Source organism: Ovis aries, chromosome 10 (assembly GCF_016772045.2).
Source record: "Ovis aries strain OAR_USU_Benz2616 breed Rambouillet chromosome 10, ARS-UI_Ramb_v3.0, whole genome shotgun sequence".
Taxonomy (NCBI): Eukaryota; Metazoa; Chordata; class Mammalia; order Artiodactyla; family Bovidae; genus Ovis; species Ovis aries.
Genome location: NC_056063.1, coordinates 78195143 through 78219335, shown reverse-complemented (window position 1 = coordinate 78219335; position 24193 = coordinate 78195143). Strand labels below are relative to the sequence as shown.

At 46.3% G+C, this 24193-nt stretch overlaps 1 protein-coding gene and 1 long non-coding RNA gene across 4 annotated transcripts in view; one reads left to right on the top strand and one right to left on the bottom strand.

Annotated features, from left to right (window-relative positions):
* Window positions 1–12083, bottom strand: part of TPP2 (tripeptidyl peptidase 2) — a 58756-nt gene extending 46673 nt beyond the window's left edge. For all 3 annotated transcript variants that reach the window (XM_042255043.2, XM_027973762.2, XM_015098260.3), the window contains exons 1-2: window positions 11823–12083; window positions 4492–4620 (exon numbers count right to left, since the gene is read on the bottom strand). In XM_042255043.2, the coding sequence (XP_042110977.1) occupies window positions 4492–4620; window positions 11823–11987 (294 nt within the window). In that variant the 5' untranslated portion in view covers window positions 11988–12083. The remainder of the gene's footprint in view (window positions 1–4491; window positions 4621–11822) is intronic.
* A 144-nt stretch (window positions 12084–12227) lies between these two features.
* Window positions 12228–15011, top strand: LOC121820468 (uncharacterized). The gene is made up of 2 exons (XR_006061018.2): window positions 12228–12586; window positions 12939–15011. It is a non-coding gene; the product is annotated as an uncharacterized LOC121820468 (long non-coding RNA).
* Window positions 15012–24193: the final 9182 nt, after the last annotated feature.

Sequence of the window (24193 nt, the reverse complement as noted above, 5' to 3'; positions counted from 1 at the left end):
GAAAAAAAGTCTGCATATCAGTAATCACTTCTGAATCAATGATGTCTAGAGTTTGTGAAATTTTAAGTATGCTGGCGTACAAACTAGCGCTTTTCATTCAAAACTGACCAGCGTTCTTTAGATAATAGAGATTCTTAACTTGTTCTTGCAACACCCGTGACACACAATAATAACGTGTTGCAACAATAAAAGAGTAAGCAATCACTAGCCTATTTAATCATAGGTGTCCCACCACCCAGGTGGCTTTGTTCCCGTATGTTCCTGATGACGTCTTTGTGCAGAGATGACAAAAAGCTGTGAAACGCCAAAGGATTAAATGAAATAACCGATCAAAGTAATTGCAAAATAATCGGGTGTTGAGACAATCGCAATCACTTAAACTATGTATGTAATACAATATAAATAATCGAGTAGACATAATTTGTGTTTAATTAAAGCAAGACTAAATTCCGCAGGGACCATGAACCACATAGTTCTCAAATTGCTACCATGCATTTTCTTCACAGTACATGTGGACTAGTTACAAAAATGTAACTAAAAAATAAATAAATAAGAAAATAAAAAGTACGCATAATCACGGTTCTACTAGTCAACCTTAACCATGTTAAAGCTAGCTCTGTTGTTCGTTGTTCAGTTGCTCAGTTGAGTCCTCTTCTTTGCGACCCCATCCACTGCAGCACGCCAGGCCTCCCTGTCCATCACCATCTCCTGGAGCTTGTTCAGACACATGTCCATTGAGTCAGCGATGCCATCCAACCATCTCATCTTCTGTCATCCCCTTTCCTCCTGCCCTCAATCTTTCCCAGCATCAGGGTCTTTTCAAATGAGTCGGCTCTTCACATCAGGTGGCCAAAGTATTGGAGCTTCAGTTTCAGCTTCAGTCCTTCCAGTGAATATTCACGGTTGATTTCCTTTAGGATGGACTGGTTGGATCTCCTTGCAGACCAAGGGACTCTCAAGAATCTTTTCCAACACCACAGTTTAAAAGCATCAGTTCTGTGCTCAGCTACCTTTACTCTGAGGCCATTAGAGAATATGTCACTTTACATATCTGAGTATTCCATACAAATGAAGTTATTTTGGGTCTCTCTTAAAAATCAAAGCGCTTTATTTATTTTTTTACCATTTTAAACTGCTCTCTTTAAAAGAGTTTTAATTACATAGTAACTACAGTGTGGTAAGACTGATTCTCAAACAAGAAACAGAATTTCTTTAATTACTAATTACACCTCATTTTTCTGACTCTTTTAAAGAAAGGCTGTTTAATGAATTGAAGGTTTTCTCAATGAGACAAGTGTCACCGTGAGTTGTTGACGGTGCATGCAAGAAAATCATGTTGACTTTTTTGCCTCAAAACTGTACTTGAGACTTGTCAGCCTCACGGTCCGGTTAGACACAAGGACCCTCTCCCTTTCAGCTCTCACTGCATCTAAATTCGATGTTAAGTGTGGCTGAGGCTTTCACAGTCTCTGAACTAGCCTAAAAAGTGATGATTTGAAAAATGGCTTCAAGTTAAATGAGGTAGAACTTTAAAAGGCAGTGTGCTTCCTTCCAAATGCTGCTAAAATTAGAATAAGGAAAAGGGAAAGAACCAAAAACCCTAAGGACACAGAATGGGCAACGAGGCTTTAGAAGCCAAAAGTCACCACATTTTGAAGGTTGCAAAGTAAAAGCCGGCACTGAAAATTGGTGGGCAAACTGTGGACCTACTTTTAACATATGCGGTGGGACAAGTGGGTGTTCAGATGGAAATAAAGAGTACAGGGACTCCTATTTTAAAGGAAGCGTTAAATCAATTCCAGGTGAATTCTAGAACAAACAAGGAAAGAAAAATGATGGATGCTTTGAGAAAATAAAAATGGGGGAATATCCTCATGAGTTGGGGTCAGGAAGGGTTTCTTTTTTTTCCTTTACTATCAAATACAGTTTTTAAAAAAATCAAAGCAGGTGATCATATTTACTCAAGACCTTTACGGTTCCTTTTGCTTGTCCTACATTTCTGCTGCTTCAGGTTTTCCTTTGAAAAGTCTGTTTGTTTGTCTGTTTTCACTATTTTAAAAAAGCGTATCTGCTGGCTATAAATACTCTTACTTTTACTTTATCTGGGAATGTCTTTATTTCACCTTTTCCCCCTGAACGTATTTTCGCTGCATACAGAATCTGAGATGGACAGAGCCTTTCTTTCTGCACTGGAAAAATGTCATGCCACACCTCTCGGGCCCCTAGGGTTCTGATGAGAAGGCTGAAGTCAATCAAGTATCCTTCCTGTCTATACAGTGGGTCACTTTTTCCCGGCTATTTTTGGCAGTCTGATTGGATGTTTCCGGGCATAAATCCCTTTCAGTTTATCCTATGTGGGGTGCACTCAGCTTCTGGAATTAGTAGGTTTATATCTTTGCCAAACTTGGGAGAACTTCTCCCCCAATTTTTTTTTTCCAGCAGCACACTCCTTTCCCCTCTTTCTTAGGGTCTGATGATGCAAATATCTGACCATTCATTATTGACCTACAAGTTCCTAAGCTAAGTTTGTTATTTCCCAGTGTTTCTCTTCATTATTCAGAATGCTTATTTTCTATTGGTTGATTTTAAAGTTCGCTCAGACTCTTCTGTCATCTTCTTTCTGCTACCACATCCTTCCAGTCATGTTGTCTTAAAAAAAAATTTCAGCTATCATAAAAATATTTCAGTTCTAGAATATCTATCTGAGTGTTTTTTACAGCTTGCACATCTTTTGCTGAGTCTATTAGTTACTGCTGTGTTATGAATTACTGCAAATGTTGTGATTTAAAAGAACACACATTTCCTCTCTTACACATTCTGTCAATCAGAAGCTGACACCACTGGGCTGGATCCTCCACCTGGCTCCAACCGAGGTGCTGGCCAGGGCCCTACTCTCATCTGCGGCTGGTCTGGTGGCAGGTGTGGGGGTGTTCATTTCCCTTTGGTCTGTGAGGTTAAGGGCTGGTGCTTTTCACTCATTGTCAGCTGGAGGAAGGATTTCGTAAAACACAAAAGCCCTAACCAAAAAGGCAGAGGGCTGATTTCCAACTACAACAGATTTGATGTCCTCCGCATGAAGAGACATCACCTGGAAGGTGAAAATATGAGTACAGAGTGGGAAAAGACACCCAAAACACATGTAACCCAAGGACAGGTCACCCCACACACAAGTAAGAAAACGACAGATGACTCAGGACTCAAAGCAACCAGCAAAGGCACGCGGAGGGGCACTTCTCAAAAGAGAAAATCCAGACGCTGAAGCGACACACGAGAAGGGGCTCAATCTCAACAGTCGTCGGAGAAACACAAATTAAAACTACAAAGTGATACAGCTAAATTCTCATCTCTTCACAAAAGTTAAAAAGCCTGAAAACATCAACTGTTAGCAGCGCGACTACTAAAAGGCCTGCATATTCTAGTGGAAACGTATTTTAGTACAACCAGCTGGAAAAGACGGGTGAAGCTGTCTCACCCAGTAAAGGCCTCTCTCTCTGACTCAGCAACTCCACTCCCAGGCACATACCCTAGAGCTACCTGCACATGGGTGCGCAGAGTATGTCTACAAGAACGTTTTCTAAAGAACTGTGACAGTCCCACAGGAGAAACAACTGTTCCCAGCAGAGCGGACACCTCGTGGTACAACCATGTCCCAGAGAGAGCGATGAAACCGAACACATCGCTGCCCCACGCAAATCACGGCTCAATCTCACGAATCGCACAAACACCCAGGAAAAGCGGACATGAAACAACATGGAAGTGAGGCCACTCATACAAAGCCCACAAACAGGCAAAACTCACAACAGGTATCCACACAGAGGTGGTTAAAACCGTCAAGGAAAGCAAAGAACTGATTTCACAAAAGCCAAAATACGCTGTGATCTGGAGAACACAGTGAACCCCCGAGGCAGCGCTCTGTCTTATCTACAGCAGGCGAAGCGGTGTTCGCTGAAATTACTCATGCAACTGCACACATGTGCCTTGTGCACTTTTCTTCTTGCCTGTACACTTAATCGTGAAAGGCGTATGCTTCTATTCACTTTTTTGCTTTTATCTGTTCTCCTAACTACTACTGGCCATAAGTAACTGACCACCAGTTACTCAAGACAGCTTAGCAACAGCATCCTTAGAGAAGGAGAGGACGAGCATCTTCAAAGCACCTAACCAGTAGCTGATCTTATACTGGCGGAAGAGTTAGACATCAACCATCAGCAGTTCATGTGCTATTTGGAAGAAGCAGAATTAGAATACAGGTTATTTAACCAGAGCACAGTTAAGTCAAAGAAACTTGAAGCCTTTACTGTGTTGCTTCCCTGATTCACAGAAGCCGTAAACGTTTGTTGCTTGAAAGCATGACATCTTGGGGTGATCTGTGATACAGCAACAGGTAACTAACATCATACCATGGAATGCAAGGTGAAAACATGAGATGCTTTGAGGTGACAGCACAAAAAAATAAAGAGAAAAATTCAGTGAAAAGATAAAAGGTCCAACCTTGAGCACCCTTCCTGAAAGACCAACAATTTCACCGTCCTTTGGCTCCACCACCGTGGCTGTGTTCACGTCGCCGCTTCCCGTCGTGTCGATGATATCGACGATTTTCGGTTTCCCATCAGTTGTAACCTGAAGATTAAGAGACCATTAAAACATGAATTACAGAATCCAGTTTTTACTGGGAAAGAAATGCCAACCCTCAAATGTGTGTTTGTGCATGTACACGTCCCCATATAGAAAATAGTCTATAAAATCTGCATTCATTTAAAAAAGGGACCTGAACTGTTTTAAGCCAAAAGCTTGACAGATACTCTCAAGAAAATGTAGTCATATATTCAGGTAAATACTTCCTGAGCACTTACCATACGCCACACTCCACTAGAGGTACAGCACAGAAAACCTCACAGACTTTGTGTTATATGGACTCAATAAACCAAGAAATATATAACATGTCAGTCGGTAATCACTAGAACCAAGAAAATCAAGCAGGGAAGGGAGACAGGTGGTATGGGGCATTCAGTGCTAAGGAGGCTGGTCAAGAAAGGTCTCGCTGAGAACGCTAACATTTGAAGAGAGATCTGAAGAAGGTGAGTTTGGGGCTGGATGAGCACAAAGCTTGAAGGGAAAAACGCTTACTAACATTTCATTACTGGAGGCCACACTAGCACGCGAACCTCTTAAGTCAGGTTCAGACTCACCACTCACACTTGGCCCCTCCCCAGGCCTTGCCAGCCCAGGAAGCCAACACCCACTCGGGTGCTCAAACCAGAAATGCAGGAAGGCCCTCTCGGCCTCTCTAGTTTAGTGCTCACAGCCAGCATCCCCAGAGGTCCTTCATTCTACCTCTGAAGTGTGGTTCAGACCCACCTTCTCTGGGTGTCCACACCGGCATCCTGAGCTTCTCCCCCACCGTCGCCTCCTGCCCTCCTAACGGGGCGCCACCCCCAGGAAGCCCTCCAGGATCAACAGGAGCACCCTCCCGACCCTGACCACTTGGGCCCCTTTCCACTCATTGGCCACGGCCGCCACCTTCCTGCACCAGGCCCTCCTGCTGAGAATTTTTTGTCCCTTCAGTTGTTCACAAGGGTCCCGGTCTCGACTCAGGGACCCTGTTTTCTACAGAACGCTGCCCCTTCACAGAGACCTCCCTGCCGACCTGGTCTAAGCGCTCGTCATCCTAAACCCGATCATTCCTCCTCGTGGTACCGTGGGGCCTTGCAGAACTCCACTCGCTTCATAATCACGCCTGCAACTCTTCCCCGATTAGCACTAGTGGAGGGAGGCTCCACCGGGGCAAGGGCTGTGTCTGTTTTATTCCCCAGATTAGTCCAAACCCGCCAGCGTCTGTTAGGCACTCGAGGCTGCTGGCTTGTTGGACAGCCTGACACTCCTTATTCGGCGTTAAGATGGATTTTCCTCAGCTGCGGGGGGGCCCTCCGACTGCTGCAGCCCATGGTAACACTGAACACCCCACTGCCTTTATGGGGGGGAACCCTTCTGGGGCTCTCTCTGGGCTAACTTCACCAGGAGGATTTGTCACATTCAAGAGACATGTGTTGAGTGAGCAGCGGGAATCAGGTCCAGAGACCTGAAAAAGGCAGAAAACAGAAGACCCCTGCCCTCACGAGAGAAAGAGGAACGGACAGCTGGTGGGAATCTGCTGGATGAGGCTGGGAGCTCAAAGCCGGCGCTGTGTGCCCACCTCGAGGGGCGGGAGGGGACCCATGTGTGCCCGCGGCTGACTCATGCTCGTGTGTGGCCGACACCAACACTACACTGTAAAGCAATTAGCCTCCAACTGAAAACAAATTAATTAAAAAAGAGAGAAACAGGAATGTTAAAAAAAAAAAAGCCTACAGGGTGCCAAGCGCCCAGCCCTCAGATTCCCCTTGCACCCGAGAATTCACCCTCTTTGAGCTGAAGTGCAGGGTCCAATCCTAGGAGTCTTTCCCGCCACCGCCACCACCCCCTCCCACACACACCCCCACCACTGCAGGGTCCTCAGAATCCTGCAGTTGAGGTGCACCGGAGAGGAGGAGTTCGCTATGTGGAGGAAACACACACGCTTTTTTCTTTACAAGGGAAAATTAGGGGGTGGCTGGTGGATCTCAGATCTCACTTCAATCATCGACCAACCAGGGGCTGGCTGAGAGTTCTGTCGGGGGCCGCACTGCTGTAATTTTTCGGGTGATAAAAATTCTTAAACTGGGTGATTATTTATTGGGGGCTGTCTATATTAGGAATAAGTATTCTAATACACTCAGAAGGCTCCAAATCACAATTAAAATCACCGCAGAAATCATATCCAACCCTGACAAGATTATGATAAGACTTAAATCAGACACTGATTTTGAAGGGACTGGCTAAGTATCTTCAAACATGAAATGAAAATATAGGAATGAAGAAAAATGTAAGAGAATCTAACAAGATAAAAACAGAAACCACTAGGAAAAGTGCAAACTCTCCTATAAACTCTCCTATGAAACTAGCTAGGATCATGTATTAAGACCATACGCAAACAATCCATTTTAAAAAGTTTTCCAAGTAACTGTGTGACTTGAAAGCTGCATCAGAGCACTAAGAAGACAAACCATTTGTCTTCATTTTCTCATTCCTTAAAGCAAACAACATTAGTGCCTTGAGATCAAGAATCGTAAGAGATCACTAATAAGTCCGACACGGATCCTTCTCATTGGAGACCTCATTCATCAGTGTGTGAGCAAAGGAAGACAGCCTAACGGGATTTTGTGCTTTATTCAGCATCTGCTACTGCAATCAGCTTTACTCACTAGGACCTCTCTCTTACCCATGAAAAATTCTCATATATATGGTTTTCTGTCTGTGCACTTCTCCCTTCATCATTAGGTGAAGGGACCTACTCCACTAGAGAGAAGACGCAAGAGGGAATTTAAGGGTAGGAAGGTTTTAGAAAGGCACACTGGCTGAGAATTCTGCAAGGAGCTCTGGCAGGAGGAGAGGAAACTGCACTGCTAACCTGAGACCGCTGTCCCTCTACTGCGAGGCCTGGACGGTCACAGGGGACCGAAGACACAGCTACTGCGACGACAGCAAAGGTGATAAGCCCTGGGAATGGAGTGGGAGACCGAGGGATGCTTCCTGGGCGATGCGAGGCAGGACGGAACAGAACTTGCCCAAAGGTTCCTCCCCAACATCAAGAACCTCAGCTACTTTTTATCTCCAGTGAAACACTCACTGTGGCAAAGTTGGCGAGGGTTTACAGAAAATCAGAATCAGAGTGGGAAGTTCGCCAACTTTTCTGCACAAACTGCAGTGAAGGAGCAAGCGCTCACTTGGAATTTCAGGGACGATCCTGAGAACACTCCTTTTGAGCAAAGCACGGTATGTTTCAAGAAATGACTCTTATTCTAAGAACACAGTGATAAAGTGAGTCAGACAGGCTTTGCTTTCGGAAAGCTTACAATCCAGCTGGAAAGACAAATGAGACAAGAGTACAGTGACATAGGACAATGAATAATAAAGGTGAAGGACAGTGTCCAGGAAGGGACAGAAGAACACACAACCCAGCCTGGAGGAAATCAGGAAAGGCAAACTGAAAGGCAACCTTAAAACTGGCAGCACCTACTACCAGTAACTAAACACACATCGATCATAATTTCTTCACTGTACTCTATCTTGTTTTAGTCGTGGTTTAGTCGCTAAGTTGTGTCTGACCGTGATCCCACGGTAGCCCGCCGGCTGCTTCTGTCCATGGAATTCTCCAGGCAGGAAGATTGAAGTAAGTTGCCATTTCCTCCCCCAGGGGAGGACCCAGGGATCTAACTCATGTCTCCTGCATCGGCAGGTGGATTCTTCACCACTGAGTCACCAGGGAAGCCCCCTCTATTATCTTTTAGTGAATATGAAATTAGAAAGACATTTACAGGACTACTTGTAACCTCCGTCCCCAAATTATATATTTCTTTCCCATGAGGAAATTACAGATATAATCACACATATGCATTTTTTTTTTTCCCATTTAACACAAGCACGTTTCACAGAAAATGAATCTGGATAGGTGTTTTCGAGGAATTTTAACTTAACCAGGAAAAAGGTATGAAAAGCAAGAGACTAAAATGAAATGCTAAGTGCTCCAGGAGAATATGAATAAACCACTGTAAGAGCAAAGAGGGAAAAGGAACCGTCAGCAGGGACCGGGCCCTCTCCCTCTTTGAAGTCCCAGGTCCTGACACAGCGGTTGGTATATACACAAAAATACACAATGCATGCAGTGGGAGATGGTGGAAGTAAATCAGCAGATATCCCCAAAGGTGGGTTACGGGATTAAATAGGCCTTTACAGGTGCCTGTAGAAGGCCTGCGGACAGATTAAACCCCATGTGCAGCGGCATGTGCTGGGGAAAGACCTGGAAGATCTGGGAAAGGGGTAGAGTGTTGTTGGTGGAAGCCAGGATTCAGGGGCGGGGGACAGAAGTGCTGAGATGCAAACCAAGGTTACGCAAGGAGCTGGAATCAGGTGGCGATGGCAGGTGCAAAGTTCAGGCCTGGGGGTTTTCATGTAAAGACAACTGGGAGGCCCAAATAGTTGGTTTGATATTAAGCAAGGGTGTGATAGCGGGATTTTTTATTATTTTTTAAGGAAGGGTACTCTGGCAATCTGGATGACGACCAGTGGTGGCCGGGAGGCCCCTGAATTCCAGGTCCTGTCCAAGCTCCGTCTCTCCTTCGTGAACTCTGGCTGGCCCCCTGATCAATCTCTGTTACCAGCTACAGTCTGCACGACTCCAGCATCTTTTAATGCAAAACCTTAGATGCCTGAATATCTGCTACGGAAAAGACTTAACCACTTATTTAATTATTACTCCTCTCATCCTGCCACCCTCTGCATTTAACAAGCCTACACGCTGTCACAAAAGAGAACTGAGCCCGAGGCCGTCTCCAGAGAACGGGACTCACCACCGTATTCCTCAGAGTTCTCCTCGTGCCTCCAGTTCTCTGCTCAGACTTCACTGGCTTTTCCAATGTCCAGTTCAAGCGTCTCTTCCTATTTCACTGGCTCCTTCCACTTTATTTCTATCTACCTTCTTACCTTAATGATGCATACACAGATCTATAAAACACCTTTGTTACAGGTAAGGAGGGTAAAAAAAAACCTTAAAAATTCACTCATGTTTGCAAATCACCTTACTGAATTCTTCTCGAATGGCCATATTTAGGCCAATCTCTCAAAGCTGTTAGAAGGTAAGTGTTAAGTTTTCATTTCCCTTCAAATACACTGTCATGCAAACATTTATTGTTACACGCACACACCTAAGGGCTTCCCAGGTGGTGCTAGTGGTAAAGAACCTGCCTGCCACAACAGGACAGGTAAGAGATGAGGGTTCGATCCCTGGGTCGAGAAGATCTCCTGGAGGAGGGTATGGTAACCCACTCCAATATTCTTGGCTGGAGACTCCCATGGACAGAGGAGCCTGGCGGGCTCCCTGGGGTCATAAAGAGCTGGACACAACTGAAGCAACTGAGGATACACACACCTAACGTACATTTATCCTTCAGACAGCTGGTGGTTTAAGATCCAGCATAAACTCCCTCAAGGTTATTTAAGCCTTGCTTAAAAACATGAGTCTCTTGAGCGCTTTTCCTGAGCTCTTTAAACAGTCACAGGTAACTAACTGTCTCAATTTTCAGAGCAGCGAGGTGGGATGAGAGTCACTGTCTATACTTTACAAAGAGAACGGAAGGACGGGATGAGCAGGTCTGGGAGATTCTACAAAAGCGTCTTTTCCCCAGACAGTACTCCTCCAAACTCTTCCGATCCCCTTATTATCCTGACAAAAGAGCCAGTGAACCATGTCCTCCAGCTGTTCTCCTCCCACTTATCCCTATAAAAAGGAAACACACACACCACCCCGGAATGGAAACCATTACTACCAGGGAATAAAGTCTCAAGGAGGTGATGGCTGGCACTGCTCTGAGTCTCCGTAGTTATTAACACAACTGGACCACTCCAGCGCAGGAGGAAGGTGTCACCTGCTTCTCTTCTGAGGCTCCAGAGCTGCCCGGCAGGGCCAGAAGCAGGTGACTGGCACTCCAGACCGCTGCTCAAAAATTAAGGGGAGGAAGCAAGATACCCCGCGGGGGGACTCTCTACAGAGTCGACCTGTTTCCTCTTCCCCTTGAATTACATCCTAACTTCCCAAACGCTTGCTATCTCGCTTATAAGAGAACACAATCAAGGATTTGAGAGGGCAGAGGCATGAGAGAATTCCTCAACTTCAGGGTTTTAAGCCATACAGGTGAAGGGTTGACACGGAAAGAGATCAGCAATCAGCCCCGTTAGACGTCCAAGAGATGGGACCTTGAGCAACGCTGAGGTTCTGCTGACTACTCGGTTTCCCTGCAAGTCTAAGGCTAAATTTACAAAAGCCAAACTTTGAAAACTTTAATCAGAAGGCTTTCAACGGAGATACAACGTTTTTAAAAAAATTACCTTTTTCACAAGGGTACCTTGATTCAGCGATTCCAAAGGTCAAACAAAGTCGTCTTTTAAAAAATCACAAAGTACGTGGTCTTACATTTTGAGGTTGAAAAATATTAAAAAAAGCAAGCATAATTGAATGCACCCTGGAAGAGTTCGCAAAAAAAAAAAAACACAAAAAAACCAACAACAAACTCAATTGGCTTCTTCTCTACGTAAAAGCCTAATAAGCCCTGCGTTTCAGCTGACCCTAAACTAGTACACTGCAGAAGAGGGTTTAAAAATAGCACACAGAAAACTACCGGAGGAAACAATTCCGGAAGTTGACTATCTTCTTGAAACCGGAGGCTTTCGTTGTTTCGAGATTAAAAAAAAAAAACAACATTCCACCCCAAATCAAATCACCCGAACGACAGTAAGAAAACACAGGAAAAAAAAAAAAAAAACACTTAAAGTTCTGATTTGCCCCTTCTCTGTAGCCTCCCCACCAGCACCACACCACCCTCCCCAGGATAATAAAATGGTAAATAACGGGCACTGGCCGCTTGGGTCCACGAGGCAGCCGCGGCGGCGGAGGAGGGCGCTGGGCTGGGCAGGAGGGAGCCCGCCGGCCCCGGGGCCTGGCGGCGCCCAGGCTGAAAGGGGATTCCCGGGGGTGGGGGTCGGCGATCGGCGCCCCGAACGACAGCGCCGGGCCCCGCTGCTTTGTCTGGGCCGGCATCGGGGCCCGGCCCGGGCGCCCCGGGCCCCGTGCCTCCCAGCCCAAGGCTTCCTCCCGGCGCCCAGCTCGCTCTCGGTGGCACAGCGGGGCTCCGAGGCCCGCGTCCCCCCGCCGTCCCCGATCCCCGCGCTGGGGCCCTCGGCGGCAGCCGCACCTGCATGCCCGGGGCACCGGGGTCGACCCCCGTGTCCAGGACGGCGATGAGCACCCCTCGCCCGTCATACTCCGGGTAGCGGCACAGGAAGGCCGCGGCCCCGGTCTCCTTCTTCGGGAGGAGGCCGTGGAAAGGGAAGGGCTCCTCGGTCGCTGCGGTGGCCATGGACGCAGGCTGCAGGGTGGCGGGGAGGCAAACGGCCGGGCTGCGCGCGGACAAGCGGCGGCGCGAGGACAACCCGGGCGGCCGCGGGCCTGGGTTAGGAGGGGAGGTGCGGACGGGATGGGCGGGGCCAGCCTCCGGCCAATAGCCGAGCCGCCAAGGAGGACCGGCCAATCCCGCGCCGCTACGTCAGAGCCGACGGCGCCGCTCTCCGGAAGCCGAGCCCGAGAGGTACCCGGGGCCGCAGAGAAGGGGGCGGAGCCTGAGGCGTGGCCGGAGGGGTTCGGGGGGCCGGAGCCCTCGCGGGGGCGGGGGGGTCCTTAAACCAGAGAGACGCACGGGGCGGGGATTTTTTTTTTTAGAGGGTGAGTCGGCTTCTAAGCAGAGCGTCCGCGTATCCCCGCCCCACCGCGGGGACAGAGAAGGAAGTGGGGGCTAAGTAGGGGCTTGCCTTCTGGAGAAGCGGGAAGCCCCCTTCTGACAGTCGACGGTTTCTGAACATGCAGGTGTGGATGAATGAAACTTTGCGGTCAGCTGCGGCGGAACCCCCCGGGTGGACCCGGAGCAAAGGGAGCCCACGCGAGCTCGCTTAAACCCCTTAGGTGTGTCGGATATTGGCGAAAAGCCAAGAGATCAATTTTTTTATTTGGGAGAGTGGGAGTGATTTTTCTGGTTGGGAGCTCTTTGATTCAGTGGTGTCGGGCTGGTGTTCCCCTGTCTCGAAGGTGTGTCCCTTTGAAGGATGGTGATGGTGGTAGTGGGCACGGGCCAGGGCTGCAGTCTGCAGTCAACAGGAAGCGGGTTGCTGGCGATTCCATCGCCCTCGGTAGCCAGTAACAAAGTGGCATCCCGAAGTGGGCCCCTCCTATCCTCTTGTCTTACCCTGGGCTTCCGGGATTTCTGAAAAACATTTTTTTTTTTTTCTTTTTCTTACCCACCCCCCCCAACGCCCAGCCGGCCCCGACTCTCTCTTTAAGTTGGTGTTCCTGGTTGATCCTCAGGGTTCGTCACTCAGCTGAAAGTGAAAGTCACTCAGTCTTGTCCACTCTTTGCGAACCTTGGACTGGATCTAGCCTGCTGGGCTCCTCTGTGCATGGAATTCTCCAGGCAAGAATACTGGAGTTGGTTGCCATTCCCTTCTCCAGGGGGGATCTTCCCCGACCCAGGCATCGAATCTGGGTCTCCTGCATTGAAGGCGATTTCTTTACCATCTGAGCCACCAGGGAAACCCTGATAGAGCCATAATTGGCAGTTTTCCAGATTAAGAGTGGCTGCTATCAATTGCTCCATGCTGCCCCAGTGGCCCGTTAATGATTTTTCTGTCTGTATTCATGCCAGGGTAATCTCAGTCTTTGTGAGGATGTGCCAAGGATGGATGCTTTTGGCAGTCTGGTCAGCCTTAAGGTCAGCTTCTCAGAACAATTTTAAACTCATAAAATATAGAGGATTACAGAAGAAATGATGTTGAAATAGCTATCAAAATATGAAAACCAACTTTGTTATACAGAAATAGTTTTGTACATGTGTGTATGTAGTTACACATACGCTTCTTTGCGTAAAGTAAACAGGAGCTAGTGCCAAATCTAATAAGTGCCCGTAATTGCACAATAGTAAAGAGCATAAATGATATTTTGAGACCTGTACTATGACAAGAAGCTGATTTTTACGGGTGACACAGGAACAAACGGTAATGCTAATACCACTCCGGTTATTACCTACATCTATAATTGAAGGAAATACTTAATTAAAAGTTTAGTTGAAGTTAAGCTGTATTTATCTTTTTCTACTCAAGTTTTTGAACCCCTCAGATTCTATCATGGACTCCAGGTTATGAATGCATGGTGTCAAGGGAAATCCTATGTACACCAGTCTCCACTTCACAGGATTAGGGGATTCTCCATGAAGTCTCAAAAATTACCGTAAAGGCTGTGCAGTTTCTTTGAATTGATTACTTGCCCGTTCATTCTACTCCGTAAGTCTTAGAGAAGCACGTTCTCTTTAGTGAAGAGGAAACAGGATAGTTACCAGTTTTCCTTCCTACTCCCAACTGTGTTTATGTTACCTCAAAAAGGACTTACAGTGATTGAGGGAGAAAAGAGAAGGACAAACTCAGAAGACATTCAACAAAAACATATAGTGACAGAGTGGATGGAATAGCTTCCAGGTTCAACTGTTCAACTGTTGTCCAGTCGTTTCATTTTACAGATGAAGAGCAAAGATAGACAGGTTTACTGACTGCCACGGGTTACAAAATGAATTGATGAAAAAGCTGGATCTCTATTCTGCCTGTCTCTGATTACCACACCAGTCGAGCTCTGCTGGAGTGTCACCCAATGAATGGATGGGGAATGAACTGTTCACTACGAAACCAAAGTGGCAGGCTTTTTATTAGACTCCTGTAACAGTGTTTAAAAAATTTACTCTGCTTACATATCCCATAAAAATATTTTAGAAAGATTATGTACCTTCTTCTATAGTTTTAATATAACTTAGAATTTGTCATCATACTCTCAAGGAATGAGGAATGTAATATCTGACATTTTATAAATATTGACTTTCTTTAAACTTCTATGTCATTCATTTAAATGTTACTCTTTGACACTCTTGTTGTTGTTTGACACTTAGCATTGTGCATTTATATACTTGAAGATATTCCATTTAAATTCAATCAGACATTTGACATTGCTTTCTTCTTGAAATTTTATCATTCTACACAGAATTTTATCCTAATGTAATTTATATTTATAATGGAAAGTCCTATTGATCATTTATTATCTGCAACAAAAATATGTATGTTAATATTTTAAAAATTTTCCTGGGATCAAAATGTTAATATTTTTCTTTTAGATTATCTTTCAATTATTGGCAGGTTGATCAAAACAATACACATCCTAAGCTTTACTATTTGATTAAGATAAAAATTACAGAACAAAAAGAAAATTCTTGCTGAAAATGCAGGTCTTAAAAAGATGCATGAGATGCATGCTTTGGGGCTGTGATTAAAGATTTTGCTGCCTGTTTTTCAAATCGTCCGTTGATTTGATGTCCAAGAAGCTGTTGCACCTGCAGGAGATGTGCCATAGTAAGGTGCCTTTTTATCTTTAAAGCAGGAGACCCAGCTGTGAAACAGGTGGGAAGGCGGTATGTCCTTCCATCACAGGCATGTCTTCAAGCAGGTCAGTTTGGAAAACAGGAGATAGGACATTTAAGCCTTTGGAAACTGATGGGACTGAAGTTATCCAGGACTTTGTACCACAGTTTGAAGACCACTGCTTTTTAAAACCTCTGAAATCCCTTGAGCTCAGGACGAAGTCATTTATGGTTTGTCTTGGAGCCCCAGTATTCTTCACTCTTGTTTTTACCCCGGCTGCTCTCTGGATTTAATGACATTCCCAGCTAAGGCAACTCTTTCAATGCTCAGTCCGTTTGCGCAACCGGACAAACAGCTCAACGGTTGATCCATTATTGGCTCTCCGAAGGAAACAATGAAGATACAGATAAACACAACGAGGGCTTAGGAATGGGGAGGAGGAGGAAGGGGAGGACGGAACACGGCAGGGTCAGGAGGGCAAGGCCTGGTATCCGGAGTGAAGTGCCAGGCGGGACGCCCGCACCTTCCCACGCAGCACTGTCGGAGCCGGAAGCGCTGTGCCAGGTGTCTCCAGGCCCACCTCCCTTCCGCATCACCTGCGGGGCGGGGGGGGGGGGGGGGGGCAGCGTGCCAAGGCAGAGGCGCGGGCAACAGCAATCTCTTCCCCTGACTCACCTGCTTTGTAACTATTGTGGCACCGTATTATTTACAGAATATCCTTTGATCAAGCATCCCAGGCAGCGGCGAGATTGGGAAAGCATCCCACGTGTCCAGATGCCGGGCTTGGCAATTCAGCGCGGTTTGCCAGCGAGGCCCCTCCTCCCGTGGGCGGCCCCCGCCCCCGGGCGATGATCCCGGGGAGAAAGGACGAAAGGGACGCTCGGGTCCTGTGAGATGAGCAACTTCCTTGACAGCCGACTGGGGCTGGAGGACTCCCCCGCCTCGGCGGCTTTGCCAAGCCTTCGCTAGGCTGCCGGGCACCCAGCGCTGGCTTTTCTCGTCTTTACTCGGGGGTCGGGCTCGCATCGCGCCCTCACGGCTCTCCCAAACCTTTGGTGGACTCAACCATTTTTCCTCGCCCAGGCATTTCCCCGATAGCATCTTTGCTCCTCGAAGCCAGGCTTGACGTCTGCTTTTCGGAGGATGCGGATTACAACAGCTCACACCAGAGAAACGGAGATTCAGGTGCTTCAGACTTAAGCACTGCCGCCCCCCGGAGGCAAAGGCCGTCCTTGCCTCGCGTACACGCCCACTGCCTGGACAATCAGGGCACAGCCGGATGGACCAATGTGTTCCTCAAAGTTTAAGGCCCAGGTCTGCGCTTAGCTGTAAAGGAGGCTGGCAGATTCAGTTCTGACTTCTTGCATGGGCAGGAAGGACTGATAATGTGGGAGATTCTATAACCATAGAAAGGCCATTCCAAAGATGCCTCAGTTCAAAAGATGTTCTCATCATACCAAACATTCACTATGCCAAGATATAAATAATATCTATTCGTTTAGTCTTAAGATTTATATGATTATAAATACTTTAAGTGATACTTGCCATCCTCTCTATTTCTATTTCTATTCTTTCTACCTCCGAACTCAATTAAACAATGTAACACAGGTCCAGCTCCGAGAAACTTCAATAAGAGAAATAATAAACTAGATAATTTGGATCAAGACTCCTGCTGGGAATATTGAGGGGAAACTGGACGACATATGAAAAATACCTGCTTGTATGCCTCCTAGGGCTAGCAGTAGGGTGAAGAATTTCTGGAGTAGATATAAACCCAGAGCCTGGAGCCAAACATTTAGGACAGTCTTGCCTTTCAGGGCAAAGGGAAGTGGGGAGAAAAATCCTAGAAAAATTGAAAAGGTGAAGATCATGTGCCTGTTGGGGGGGGGCATGTCAGAGGGCCGTTCATGTCTCCCCCACGCAGAAATTGGTACTGGGAGGTGGATGTGAGCTGCTGAAGCTGAAACTCCAATACTCTGGCCACCTGATGCGAAGAGCTGACTCATTGGAATAGACCCTGATGCTGGGAAAGATTGAAGGCAGGAGGGAAAGGGGACAACGGAGGATGAGATGGTTGGATGGCATCACCAACTCAATGGACATGAGTTTGAGCAAACCCTGGGAGATGGTGAAGGACAGGGAAGCCTGGCATGTGGCAGTCCATGGGGTCACAGAGTCGGACATGACTGAGAGCCTGAACTGAACTGGGAGCTGGCTTTAGGAATCTGGAGACTTGACCTTTAGTCCTATTTCATTGGTTTGTCATTTTAACAAGACAGTGAACCTCTCTGGACTTCAGTTTACTCATTTGAATGGGAAAGAGTTAACGGAGCCCCCTTCCTTTGTAGTTACAGGGGGTCGGTGGGGGGCGTGGAGGGGAGATTTTGAATCAATTTCAAAACAGTACATTTTATTATCAGTTAATCTAGGAAAGTTTAAACATGTGCTCTTAGCATACTAAGGCTAGAGCTGTCAGTTCCTGAGAAATAGAGTCAGTGTTATATAAATAGGACAAGTGTGAGTTTTTCACATAGGAGAGAGAGGTGCCTTTGGAAGGAAATAAATACTGGGAGAGATGAGATGTGTTTAACTGCAGATATTTAGTGCAGGTAAACAAGCAGACGCCACAGTGTAAGTCTCCCTCCATTTCCCTCTTGTTTCGGGTACCAGAGCTGCCCTTTACCCCTCTGACCAGCTGTTGCTGGGACCAGAGACCACCCCTTCCTTCTGCAGAATCAGTAGAAAGTGGGCAGAATAGTGAATCCATTGGCTTCCAGAGGACGTTTGGAGCCGGTAGACTTAACGGACACACAAAATACATGCAGTGGATTGGGACTGATTATTTGTGGAGAGCGCAATGGTGGGTCCTCATTTAAGAAGTATGGGGAGAGCTGAGGCTTCCCTTCACACAAGGCGCATGGTCCCTGCTGTGTGGGCAGCAAGGATGTCCCCATGTTCTATCTGGCTGTAGCTGAAGAGACTAAGAGTCGTCTTGTGCTCAGGTGGATGAAAGAAGCAGACGGGCGTGAGTGTGTGATGGAGAGTTGGAGTGAGGTTCTTGAAAGTTGGCTCTTGAGCCCCACTGCTGCGGGGCTGAGAACACTCCATTATCCAGGGCTATCATATTCTCAGAAAAGCCCTAGCCCACTGAGCTGCTTTTGGTTTGATTATGGTGATCCCCCCCATGTTGTTGTTTAGTCGCTAAGTCCTGTCCAACTCTCTGTGACCCCCCTGGACTGTAGCCCGCCAGGCTCCTCTGTCCATGAGATTTCCCAGGCAAGAATACTGGAGTGGGTTGCTACTTCCTTCTTCAGGGGATCTTCCCGGACCAAGGATCAAACCCTCATTTCCTGCATTGGCAGGTGAATTCTCTACCACTGAGCCACCCTCCTTATATTAAACACTTTTATTTCATAGTCTTTGGAATTTCGTCTTACTTAATTGAAAGAGCTTTGCCTAGAACAGAGCATGTGGTATTTATTTTGTTCCATCCTCGTTGTTATGTGTATCAGTTAGCAAGCACATTGCTCCCATTGAATCCCAGGACAGTAAATCACGCTTACGTGGACAGACATGAATTAAGTTGTGCAATGCAGGAACTACCCAAGGACAGTTCCTGCCCTCTGGGATGTCACTGCAGGAGGCATCTCAGAGCCGCAGGTCTCTCTCAACAGGACGGGCACAGGCCGGACCAGCCCAACCACTGCAGCTCTTGATATTTGCACACCTGCATGGGATTTCTGAAGTCCCATCCATCTGCCCAAACTCAGAGTGCCAGGAAAACTTGTTAGGTTCAGTATCCAATTAAAGGCCAGTCCTAATGATGGTCCTAGGGCTTCCCTGGTGGCTCAGCTGGTAAAGAATCCGCCTGCAATGCAGGAGACCTGAGTTCGATCCCTGGGTCGGGAAGATCACCTGGAGGAGGGCATGGCAACCCACTCGAGTATTCTTGCCTGGACAGTCCCCATGGACAGAGGAGCCTGACAGGCTGCAGTCCATGGAGTCACAAAGAGTCAGACGTGACTGAGCAGCTAAGCACAGACAGCATAATGATGAACCCAAGTTTCCTGACTTGATGGAGAGAGGCCAAGAATTTGTGAATAAAAGCACTTAGAAGCTAAGGGGTCTTGCCTCTGGGGACTGGCTCCACCACTCATTAGCTTCATGACCTTTAAGAAGGCCTCAGTATCCTCAACTACAAATCTGAAGGTTTTATCAGGGTTTAATGAGAAAAAGTACCTTCCACAGAGACCATAAATAATCAAATAATCACTATTATTACAGCTGGCTCAGATGCCATAGTGACTCAGTGTGTGTGGCTGATCATATCATTTGGCATCCCGCCACCTTTAGATAAGACTTCCAGAGAGCAGGCAAATCAATTTTTCAAAAAAAGGATTATTTAGTTTGTAAGAAACAGGCTGTAAAAATCAACTGAGGCTGGGCTTCCCTGGTGGTGCAGGGAAGATATAAGAGTCTCCCTTGCAACGCAAGGGGCACCGGTTCCATTCCTGGCCCGGGAAGATCCCACGTGCCATGGAGCTACTGAGACGTGCGTCCCTGGAGCCCATGCTCACTGAATCAAAGGAAAGCAAGAAAAGTCACGGCAAAGAGAAGCCTGCACACCGCAACGAAGCAGCAACTAGAGAAAGCCCACGCGCAGCAATGAAGACCCAGCTCAGCCCGAAAGAAATAACTAAATAGAAAAAAAATCAACTGAGGCATGTAGTAAAGAGACCTTAAACACCTGTTTTCTTGAGATAAATAGATCAGACAGTTTGCTCCATTGTTGGTGAAACGTAACATGGACAGATAAGTTTTTCTTTTTTTTTACTACTTCTAGAACTTAGAATTTTAAAACTTAATTCGCTTTAACCAAATACACCTCCAGTCTCAAAGAATTACAAAATGTCAGACATGACTGAGCGATTAGAAGCATGACAACATATTCGCTAACTTTTCTTTATCCATTCGCCTGTTGATGAACATTTGGTTGTTTCCATATCCGGGCTATTATGAATAAGGCTGCAAAGATCATGGGACTGTAGATGTCTCGTCAAGATCCTGATTTCAATTCTTTGAATATATACCCAGAAGTGGGATTCCCGGAGCATCTGGTAGTTCTATTTTTAATTTTTTGAGTGACCTTCAAACTGTTTCTCACAGCAGCTGCATCGTTTAACATTCCCATCAAGAGTGTACAAGGGTTCCAATTTTGCCATATCCTTGCCAACACTTCTTTTTAAAAATTTTTTTATAATAGCCTGACAGGTGTGAGGTAATACCTCATTGCACCTTTGATTACAATTAAAAGCATTGTCATTCCACTGCTCTGAGATAGAGACCAATAGCCAAAATTAGACTTTTACTATGGATTAGAATTTCATATACAAACTTTTCATCTAGCATTGCATTATTCTCATTTTCAGAGTTTAAAAGATTTGTATACATGATCTCTATATAGTTCCATGAACATACCAAATTTTTAGAAACATTCCCAATTTTTAACCATTTCAGTTGTTTCTTAGTGATTAAATGGTTGTGATATTCACAACTGAGAGCTGACGATAGAAGTAAACTGCAAAGCTACACATTGTAGGAAAGCGTGCTGCAGTGGACACAAGGGTAAACTATGCGTTTAGTTCTACAATTAGAGTTATCCTTAACAGGGATAAAAATGTCATATACAAGCTTTAATTCTGTTTCTGTGTCTGTGTGTGTAAACTCTGGAAAATGTTGCTTATCAAAACCAGTTCATTTAGGTTTATTCCCTCGGCTTTGCCTTTGCAACAGTGCCACCGTCTGGTTAGAATTTGCCTTGACAGGCTGGTGTCCCACCTTGCTGGGTAGCTTGTGATTCTGTTGCAGTGAGTGAACTCTGGTAAATCAGTCTCAGCAGAGCACCGCCCTAAAGATGCTGGTCTGATAGGTGCTAGAGGACAAAAAGCATAGGGGATGCTAGAAACATAAAAAACTAAGAAGTTATGTCAAGTATTTAAACAAAAGAAACGGAAATCGTTAGTTGCTCAGCCCTGTCTGACTCTTTATGACCCCATGGACTGTGGCCAGCCAGGCTCCTCTCTCCATGGGATTTTTCAGACAAGAATCCGGGAATGGGTTTCCATTCCCTTCCCCAGGGGATTTTCCCGACCCAGGAATCAAACCCAGGTCTCCTGCATTGTAGGCGGATTCTTTACGATCTGAGCCACCAGGGAAGCAAAACCAACCTTGTAAACTTGGAATGCTCCTTAACTTCTAATTGACCCTTTCTCTTTTAGAAAGATGCAATGGAACTGTTTTTTTTTTTTTTTTTAATTTGGAGCAGAGGGGAGACACTCGGTGTCAGGAACAGCTGGACGGATCATCCTTGAACCACAGGAGGACGACTGTGCCATAACATTCTTGTAGGACGCTGGCACGTGGTCCTTTGTGGACTGTCATCCACGGTTCCCGGGTCACTTCCATCTTCTGCAGCTCTTTATTCCTGAGGGACCACCCTCCCTGTCCCCCAGATTTGACATTTCAGTGGATTCCCCAGGATGTACAACCTTCTTAGTGGGGGATTGAGGAAGGCACCCAAACTGGGGGGGCAGGTGGTATGCCAGACTCCTCCTGGCTGCGAGGCAAAGCCGGGCACTGCGTGCATTAAAAGCTAGGTCACTTGCAAGAAGTCTAATACAATAGCCTCTTAGGTTTTCTGAGCAATGTGTCTCGCGCACAATAGGTACCTCATAAATATTTAGGATTCATGGTTTCTAGGATTGGCATCCTGGATGTCATCTTTACAGCCCACCATTCTGCCTACACGTACATGTGTGTGCTCTGTCGTGTCCGACTCTTTTGAAACCCCATGGACTGCAGCCTGCCGGGCTCCTCTGTCGTTGGAATTTTCCAGGCAAGTATACTAGAATGGATTGCCATTTCCAGTAGTCCAGACCTCCAAGGTATCTTCCCGACTCAGGGATCAAACCGAGGTCTCTTGCATCTCCTGCCTTGGCAAGAGGGTTCCTTACCACCGCTTTACCTGGGAAACACACCATTCTGGCTAGAGAGATGGAAATTTTGAGACAACAAGCCATCCCTGTATTTCTAAGTATGAATCTATCCAAGGAAACAGTCTAATATCGTCAATTTCCTACCAGAGTGCAGTTTCCCATTGTTTACGCTGAATCCTGTTGAGCATACGTACATGACGACTGCTCAGACAATTCCCTGTGGCACCCCCTCAAACAGGAAAGCATCTGTTTGGTCTCAGCTGGGAAAGCATGCTAAAAATGTCCTCACTTTGCCATTGAATCAGTTTTTTTTTTGGAACGGGTACTCTCCAAACGAGATGCTGCTTACATTTCTTTTTTAGTAAGGTGTTTCACATTTACCGTCTATTTCTGGAGGATGCAGGGTCTTTAAATACAAGGTAAGGGCTTGTTTTGCTAACTAAAAATAGTCACTGTTTTAATTACAGAGTGAAGTGATCAAAGAGGAGAATTTCGTCACCAAATATCTGAAAAGATTTACTCCTGAGATAAAAATTGATGCAGACACATGGAAATATTAGCGCAGCAGAAAAATCACTTTCCACTCTAACTCAAAAAATAGGCTAACAAAGCTGAACCTCAAAGGGGGTTTTCATAGCTGGTTTTTGATGATAAGCTGAAAATTTACTTATAAACAATGGTGGGGGGGGTGGGTGGGATGGGAGATGGAGGTGGGGATGAGGGATGTGGAATCAGGTTATATGGAAGCTTATAATAAGGGGCAGGTAGTCTGAACACCAAAAGATTACTGTTAATTAAGGAAAACCAGGAAATCTCAAGTTAAGAAATATATGGCACTGTTGTGCTATATATATGTATGGGAAGATGCAAGAATCTGGGCTTCCTGAAATCATTCGTTTAATGAGTATCTCAGCTATCTGGGACCAGCATCCTGTGATCTGATTTTTCACGTGCTTCGATCCTCCTCATAGTGGGGACTGGTGGCAGACTGAGCTACCAGATCACAGGCATTGACTGTTTGTGGCCTGGGCGGCCCGTGGGTTCAGAAATTCGCATTTGGAGGGCCAGAATAGCTGATGGCTGTGGCATCCTTGTTTATTGCTATGGCAGGAAAGACTCCATCTCATAGGGCTGACATGCGGAGGCTGCCTGTGACCTCACAGCCAGCAGCTGGGACCCAGTGCTTCCTGCAGTGGGATCTTGGTGGCGTCTCTTTGAGTTCACTACAACCCCATGGCTTACACATCTGTGTTCAACTCCCTCTGGGTCTTCAGAAGTGTCTCCACCTTTAAAATTCTTTCTGATTTTAACTTTTGTGTATAGTCTGAACTTCAAGTCTGAACCAAAACAATAACAACAACTACAAAAAACAACATTTATTGAAGGCCAGGGATACTCTGCCTGCAGGAGACACAGGATACTTGGCTTTGGGTTTGGGTTCGGGTTCGATCCCTGGGTTGGGAAGATCTCCTGGAGAAGAAAATGGTAACCGCCTCCAATATTCCTGCCTGGAAAATCTCATGGACAGAGGAGCCTGGCGGGCTACAGTCCATGGGGTCGCAAAGAGTCCGACACAACTGAGCATGAGGCTTCCCCGCGATTACAGACATTTTCATAAACATCTATAGATGATATATTACAAATCTCTGTATGAAGCTCAGAAAGGCAGAGCTTAAGACAACATGCCTGTTTGGCATGGATACTGGTGATTAAAAAAAAAAAAAAAGCCTAATATAAGAGACAAGAGTTAAGTTTTATTTCAGCCCGTGAGACAGCATTTCAGGCAGCTCTGAGAAGCTGCTCCAAGCTGCAGCAAGTTTCTGCAAGGGGAGGAGCTAGGGAATGTAGGAGTTTCGCAACAAAGGACAGGTACTTGAGAATATCAGAAGATACTGCTAATTAAAGAAACTGGATATGTCCAGGGATTTAGGGCTTTTCTCTGAGAAGAGGCAAGAGCCAGGGCTCTCTGAGGTCATTCCTTTGATATGCACCTCAACTCTCTGCGGCCAGTATCCTGTGTTTTCACATCCCGAGTTTCCTGAGCGCTCAAAGCAGGGAGTGGCTGCCCTCTGATGGCTGCTAAAAGGCAGGTGTTCTTTTCAGCCCTGAGTTCCCTCAGGGCT